The sequence below is a fragment of the Apis dorsata genome, unplaced genomic scaffold (assembly GCF_000469605.1).
Source record: "Apis dorsata unplaced genomic scaffold, Apis dorsata 1.3 scaffold_353, whole genome shotgun sequence".
Classification (NCBI taxonomy): Eukaryota; Metazoa; Arthropoda; class Insecta; order Hymenoptera; family Apidae; genus Apis; species Apis dorsata.
Genome location: NW_006263619.1, coordinates 484598 through 493013, shown reverse-complemented (window position 1 = coordinate 493013; position 8416 = coordinate 484598). Strand labels below are relative to the sequence as shown.

The 8416-nt window shown below is 35.1% G+C and overlaps 1 protein-coding gene across 6 annotated transcripts in view; it reads right to left on the bottom strand.

The window, feature by feature from the left end:
- The window catches only part of LOC102672118 (autophagy-related protein 16-1), a 574752-nt gene that overhangs the window by 84190 nt on the left and 482146 nt on the right, over positions 1–8416 (bottom strand). For 4 of the 6 annotated variants that reach the window (XR_004150865.1, XR_004150867.1, XR_004150866.1 and 1 more), the window contains one exon: positions 5692–5701. The exons of the other annotated variants lie outside the window; for them this stretch is intronic. Coding sequence is in view for 1 of the 4 variants with exons in the window: in XM_031511826.1 (XP_031367686.1) it covers positions 5692–5701 (10 nt within the window). In the remaining 3 variants the exon portion in view is untranslated. The remainder of the gene's footprint in view (positions 1–5691; positions 5702–8416) is intronic. 6 annotated transcript variants of the gene reach the window in all.

The window sequence follows — 8416 nt, the reverse complement described above, 5'->3', positions numbered from 1 at the left end:
GCTCAAGTCCAAGGGCACGTGAGGGAGAGAGAGAGAGAGAGAGAGAGTGAGAGAGACTGGGAGAGAGAGGAAGAGAGGGAGAGAAAGAGAGAGAGAGAGAGAGAAAACATCGAGAGTGCCTACGACACTAGTCTATCTCGCGTGCGAGATCAACCACGTCCGTTCGTCGTCGTCGAACTCACCCTGTGGTGTTCCATCAACTGTGGGCCCGGCAAACGACGCGCGCAGTCCTAGCTATTGGAGACACAGGGCTACCAGACAGATCTACCCGCCGCTAGGTACGTAATTTCTCATTTCAATCTTGCCTGAAATCACCTCGATTCCATTTAAATTCATTATTTAAATTGTTATATAACAAGCTCGTTATATGTCGTATCGATCGATAGATAGATACGTAAGCATCTAGGGCCCAATTTTAATTTCGTTCGAGTTGGAGGAGATCGGAGATCCGAGGATTGAAAATTCCCGCGGGACGAAGTGTCGAGGATCCTTTACCTCGCTCTTTGCCACGAAGGGAATCCACTGTGGACGGAAGTGGCTATGGAGCCAGTTAGGGAGAAATTGTAAATCGGATCCTTTCGAGTGGACTCGCTCCTTTTATATATATATTTTCCTTCTTTTTCTTCTTCAATTAAACGCGAAAAATATTCGGGCCTCGAATTTTTCCATTTCGCGTTTTCACGTCTCGCCGAATGGTGGGCTGTCTGTATTCTCAATATAAAATCGATAAGACCCATCCGCGACGGTTATACCTATCCACTCTACCGCTATCCACCGAATAGCGGGAAAACAATTTTCCACCTCGATGATTCCGCTCCACTCGAGAGAATTTTCGGCATTTCTGCCCTCCAACGCTGGATTGCGAATAATTGATCGCTAACGGAAAGTGCGTCATATATATACAGTAACGAGACAATGGCCAATAATCCGACAGATCTATTCTTTCGATCATCAAAAAAAAGAAAAACCGTCATTAGAGGCACCGCATCGGGAAGAAAAGACTTTTGTCTTTTCTGGGTGTAGGCCAGGATTGTTGTGCGCGATCGGTCGGTGCAAAAAAAGAAAAAAGAGGAAAAGTTGCGCAGTTGTGGGCGAAGCAGTTTGTCAGGAGACGTCGGTGATTCGTTTCGCCGCACGTGAAAGGGTGTCCGCTACGATTGTTTTTCTGCAACTGGACGTGCCTCGCCTCTATCATTTTGACGGATGACTCTTCGCTCTCTACGAATATCTCTAGGCGAAAGGCAGGAGAAGGAGGGAAGAAGGTGATCGAGAACAAGACAGACGTCGATAGACGGATCACGCTATATATATATATATATCCACTGTGTGTGATATTCAATTCTTGCGCCAAGGTATTTGCAAGAAAATCGGTTCCTGTAATTACCTTAATGAATGGTAACAAAGGCAAAGTGGCTTTATATACACACACCGAGCGGCGATATTATGCTCTCTCTCTCTTGCCGGTAGTCGATCTTTCTCCCTTCTTGCTCCTTTTTGGTCTATACTCCTCCTCCTCCTCCTCCTCCTCCTTCTACCCGGCAACTAAGACCGTTTCCTTCCCCATTACATTGTGGCGAACTGTTCGACTAACTTTGAAATAATTAGTCCGGATAATGAAGTTCAGCTGCACAATGGCCTTAGCTGCACAGGGTAATGAGATTCATCCTCAACTCATACCCACACCCTGCAACACCCTCGTTCTCCTGTGATATTGATTACTTAAAGCCCTTCAATGGTTTTACAAGGGGCTTAAGGGATAGGGGGAGAGGAGGGGGGCAGACGTATCAATCTTATCATCGTTGAGCGGAGGGCGGCGTCATTTTCGCGCCTTTCGTGTGCGTGACGTTAATTCGGTCGTTAATTAAATATGCAAGAAAGAAGAGAGATCGCGTTGAATGGGGCATTGGGGCGCATCTTCATCGACAAAGTCATCTTTCGAGAGTAATTATCTGGATTTACGATACTCGATCGATATCCCCTCCTGCCATCTATAAAATCCTTTTTTTGACTTGACTGAGTTTATGGCCTTCTCTATCAAAAAAAGAATAGTCTTGGAATTAATAAATAATTTTTTGTTTTTTTTTTTGTTTCTATTTCTCAAGTTTGTCTTCTATTCATCATATTTTTGACAAACTGACAATAAACGAGAAAATTCTATATATCAGAATGGAATTAAAGAGAAGGACATTAAGGAGAAGAAATTTAAGATACATTTTCCCCGGTATCGTGCAGTTAATTGAGCGAGGGAGAAACCAAGCAAACGTTGTACATACACACCGTTTCTCAGATAACTTATCGATAATGTTCATCGTTATCGAACGCTGCTGCTCCTCCTCCACCTCCACCTCCTCCTCCTCCTCCCCAGTGGCGAGCAATTCTTGCGATTCGCAAACGAGACTATCGTAAACCATAAGGAAGAAATTCTTCTCGTTTCTTGGGTTGCGAACTTGCGAAACGATTAAGCGATAAAACACGGTCTTTATCGTTCACCAATCCGAAAAATCCTTCTGTGCTTGGTAAGACACTCTTAACGCTCTGATTCCATCGTTAATCACACGAAGATACGGAAAAGTGTTTCTTGTTTGTCGTCGAGAGATAAAATATTTACAGAATGTGACCGTTATATATTCGTTTTGCAGAAAAAGAGAGATATCGTTGTTTATAATATTTCTGCATATTTCATGAAGCTTATTAAACAGCTTGTTCTAATTCTTTCAACCTATAAGCTTGAAATATAATATGAGAATTCAATTATTAGATCGATACAATTTTAATTATAGTCTCGTAGGGATTTGTTTACAAACTTTACAAATATTTCGATTACATTGTATATAAACAATCCTTGTAACTCTCTGTTGAATAATAAATAATACTCGATATAAATAGGAGAAAATATTTTCCTGATACAACCATATCTTCTAATGATACTTTCAATAACCAGGAAACATGGTCTCATTGTTGATAAAGTAAAATCTTATCGAGGATGTCCTTCTATTAGTTGCCCGAGAGTATCTTAAGCGCAGGAAAATTTAATGGAATTCAACTTTAACGAAGAGAAAGATCGTTTCGGCCCGGAAACCGTTCCAATTCCACGGCTAATCGAGCGAGGAAGGAAGAATCGACGCAGGCCGTGTATATCTTGTGGCTTATCGTCTCGAGCTATCGATAAAGTTTATCATTAAACAGAAGTTTGCCGAAACAGTTAACAATCCGAGTACAAGTTTATCCGAGACGATGCTCGGGGAAATTGTCCTTTTATTTCCTCTTCTCAGTTTGACAATAAATTTAATAAATTTTGATATTGAGCTTCGAAAAAGAGGGAAAAAGAGGCCAACTCGACTGTGACCGTGTGAATTCAAGATTAGTTTCCTACGATGGAGTTGTGTAAAGAAATGGTAAAATCAATCTTATCGGTCTTGACCGGATACGAACCCGCTTTGATCTTGTAACAAAGTAACCAAAGAGCGACGTGACTGAAGAGGATAGGTTTTCTACGGTTAATTTGTTTGGGAATATTTTTAATTTAAATTCAAAGTATTTATGATACTTCGAGTTACGTTACATTTAGATCGTGTCAAAATGTGAAATATATTTATTTCTTTTCTTTTCAAATAAATTCTGAAATTTTATATTTGAGAAATTAATTATTTTCATTCGGAATAATAGAAATTTTTTCTATTATTCGTGTCTCCACGAATAAATTATTTTTTAATTTTTTTGCATTCGTATATCTCTTAATAATTACACTTTTTTTTTAAATATAATTTTTCTTGAAATTAAATATTTCAAGCATGATGTATTTAGTTGTTAACTGGACTAGAAAAAATTTGAAAATTTGTTTACTCAGAATTGGTTTTTCTTCTTATTCTGATTATTATAACTTACTATTTATTATTGCTTTAAAATAAATCTGATTTATGTAATTACAATTTATTATTATTGTTATAGTAATCTTTCAATTATACTTAATTAATTAAATTACAAAACAACGTTTGCAATCGTTTACTTAATACTTAATTATTATACTCAATAATTGAACTCATAATAAAAAGAGTCAATTTTATTATCTGTTACAGTATATTAATATAGCTTACGAAATAGATATTTATTTCTCAAATTAAAATACAATTAAGTTTTCAAGGAGTCAACAAGAATTTTTTACTTTTCGAAATTTCGTTCTAACTTAATTAATCGTTCGACCATGCGAAATTTTCCTTTCAAAATTATTCGACCAGGTGGGGGGAACAAGAGCAATAGGATATATTCCGTTGAAATAAATTTTCGCGATAAATAGAAATGCACACATAAAGGAGGGGAAGAACGAGGCTTTTAATTTGGAAATTGCAAGTTTTACTTTGGCACATTGAAACGAACGCCTAACGAGGACACGCGCCCCCTGCTATCGACACGTTCCATCTGTGTAAAATTATTTTCCTGCACAAAGTAATTGACTTTCGAAATAATTGCGCCAACGGAATTGTAGTAATCCCTGTTTTGCGCGAACAGTTACGCACGATTTAAAATAATATGTTTATGAAGCAAACATATCCTGTTAATCCTAAAAAAGAAAGTTTTCATATTATATAATATTATTGATCTGGAAAAATTGAAGAGGATTTAAGAATTGTTTCTTCCATATCTTTTTACAATTTTTATAATTTTCAGAATACTACTTTAACACTTTTTTAATCTCATTTAAAGAGAAAATCGTTTCAAGTATTCTAATTATTTAATTAGAATATATTATATATATAAATATATATATTTAATAGAAAATATTTCGTTTTAATTTAATCAGAAATAAATCACAAGAAACGCTAAATCGATATTATCGATCGCGTGCAAACATCTTAACAAAGAGCGTGAAACGAAATCTCGAGTACGAATGATAGATACTTTGAACATTGTTAAGGTAATCCGTCAGTAAACTTTTGCCGCTCGTAGGGAACGTTGAGAAACTTAGCAGTGACATAATCTGCAATCATGTTGCAGGGATCCTCTTTCGGCACTGTTGAGTAATTGAACTAGTTTCCGGAGATAAGGCATTTGCCTGGAGAGAGCTAGTCGAGTTGCTGCTGCCAAGGATAATGAAACGCTAAAGATATTTTTCACAAAAGTTAAGGGGGCGTTTACCTGGAAGGGCTACCGTACTGGATGTCCTTCAACAGATTTCAAGACACAAATCATTCTACAATAAAATGTATAATTTGAATTTTGTACGGTGGTTGAACAGCATGAATGAGAAATTATTTATTTCTGAGGAGGAGATAACATCAAAATTTAGATTAAAATCTACTGTAATTTATTTAAAATTGACAGATTAAAAGAAATTCATTCCTGGAAATTTATAATATATCTCGTATTTAATCAAAATTTTTACAAGATCAAGTTATATATAATTCAAGTTATATATATAACATATTATTTCCTGTGATTACGAATTTTTACACGGAAGGCGTTGTATAAACAGTAGGAACAAGTTAATTTTAAACAAAACAGGATAAAATAAATTATCAAAGGGATATTCGCACGCTATAAAACAGATTATTATAATGAGATTATTATAAATTTTACAGGATTAAAGGATAAAAAACGAAATTTCTAATTGCTCCTGTATAAAGTAACACCGAATATTATTACCTTTAATCTCGATTAAATTCTTTTTTTTCTTAAAAATAATCTTTCATCTACGACTACTGTTCTCGATAACGCATTAAAACCTACGCGTTAAAACTTTTTTACCCCCCTGTTAAGCGCGATCTCGAAACGCATTTGCTACATAGTGTACGTAGGTATTATATCCATCGGTATGAGACCGACCGTCGTCATAAAATGCCTTCTCTTTTTATCTTTCTTCGATCTCGAGAGACGACGTTAAAATGCTTATCGCATTTCACGGAACATTCCACACTTTAATGTTGACACGATCATCCGGTTTCTTCGCCCTGTGTCATTGATAGTAATTAAACCGATTTTTATTATATATCGTAATTAAGGTTACGATTCACGGGTAGGGAATTAACGTGTCAATTAAAACTTGAACGATGCTTATGCTTGTCAACTTATGGGGGGATGATTCGACTTTCATGATATATATATATATATATATATATATATACATGCCGTAAATTGCTTAGTTGCGCGTAAAGTTACAAACCGATCACTTGGACTCGTTTTTTTCGACCCGATCGAAATTTACCGGTCAATTAGACGAATTGTTGATCGAAAAAGCTATTTTACCCAGTCAATCGGTTAGGAGATAGTGTTAGCTTTTAATTCAATGTTCATTCGATTTCACTCGGTTTGTACATTGCCCGTTGATTTACATCGGATTCGGAGTTAATTTCAAAGGTATCCACGCGTGTATCGTGAGGGTATCGATCCCGTTTTCGAATTTTGTTCACAGAGAATCGAAATAATTAACACATTCATGCACCACCAAAGTTTCATCTTGTTTCATTTTCCATCGGATTATTATTATTATTTCGAACAAACTTTTCTCCTCTCGTAATCCACGTGTGTCGTAGGACAAAAGGGGTTCGTATTCGCGATTAGGAAGGCATTGGTGATGCATATTTGATTCCATGCGCGAATAAATTTGTGCAACCCTAACGAGAAAACGAATTGCTGCCAATTAATCGTTTCATATCGCACGATACCTAATATGTCCCCCTGAATTATTTACACCGTTGATAGAACGGAAAATACGATTAGAGAGCCTCCCTGAGAAGCAATACGGTGATATCTCTGGTTTCAGAGGTGGAAATAAACTAGCAACGTTGTACTAATGCTGCCTTTCCTTATTATTAATTAATTTGCTTCGTGTAATTCCTTTAATAAATTGATAACGTGTGCATCAATTGCAATAAATTGAGAATGTAATGTAAACTTTTTAAATAAGAGAGTTAATTAATATTAATATTCGATGTCGCATTTCAATCTTGTTTCGATTGCTCGATGTAGTTTTATTTTAATTTATGATTTTGCTTGATATTTTCAGTAATAAATAAGAAGGAGATTTATTTTACGATAACGTTTAATTTATTTCTCAATATTAATAATATTGCATATCTTTTTTTTTTATTACTATTTTTTTTTTTCTCTCCCCTTCAAATCTAGATCAGAAAATGGTTAATAACCTAGATTTTAATGTAACTAAATAGAAATTAAAATCAGTTTCACAATTATTCGAATTTACACGTCTGTACAATTTGTATAAGTGAAAAGAAAGAAAGATTTGATGAATGCGTCGTTTGTTCCTAAATTCGTGATCTTCCGCAAACACAGTTTCCTAGAAAAGATGTTCGATAAAATGTAAAGATATTACTTTACCCTTGGAATCGAGCGTCACGAGCCAGCTGAGAGGATTATAACCGCCTTGCTGTTATAACGGTACAACCATATGCGTGCCTACATATACATATATATACATATACACGTACGTACAAGCGATTCAGCTTCGAGCTGAAATCGGAATAATACTAGCGCTTGTTCCCCGCGAATTTTCTCCACCTCTTCGAACTCGTTTCTGCGGAAGGAAGTGGTCGTGTTCAGTCGGTTACGGACTACTAAGAGGCCGTAAAATTTCTGTGCAAGAAACCCTTTCATTAAGACGTGAGAAACGGATTAACCCGATCGTGATTACGAGTCGAGGCCATTTTTTTTTTTTTTGTTCATCAAGAATATCATGTAAAACAAGGGGATGAGGAAGTCGTATTTAAGGAATATTCCCGATGAAATTGTAAAATTGACAGGAATAAGGAATGTACATGGTGTATGTTTTATATTGAAGTTTAATAAATCTTCATCTTCTTAAAAATTGAAAAAAAATATATATATATATATATATAATTAATTCATTTGTTGTAAAAATGAACAGGAATAAGGGATGTACATGTATGTTTTGTACTGAAGTTTAATAAATCTTTATCTTCTTAAAAATTCAAAAAAATATGTATATATAATTAATTCATTTGTTGTAAAAATGAACAGGAATAAGGGATGTACATGTATGTTTTGTACTGAAGTTTAATAAATCTTTATCTTCTTAAAAATTCAAAAAAATATGTATATATAATTAATTCATTTGTTGTAAAAATGAACAGGAATAAGGGATGTACATGTATGTTTTGTACTGAAGTTTGATAAATCTTTATCTTCTTAAAAATTGAAAAAAAAATATATAATTAATTCATTAATTGTTGTAAAAATGAAAGGCAAACTCTCGATCTCTTAAAAAAAAAAAAAGAAATTATACTGTCACGTGAAACGACAGACGAACGAACATTTATGCGTAGAACATTCTCGTCTCTACGAAACTGTCAATTAGCATAAAAACAAGTTATTTATTACAACCAGTTATTAAAAACGGTATAAAATCCGCATAAATTGGAAGAAGCAGGGAACACGCTTCTTC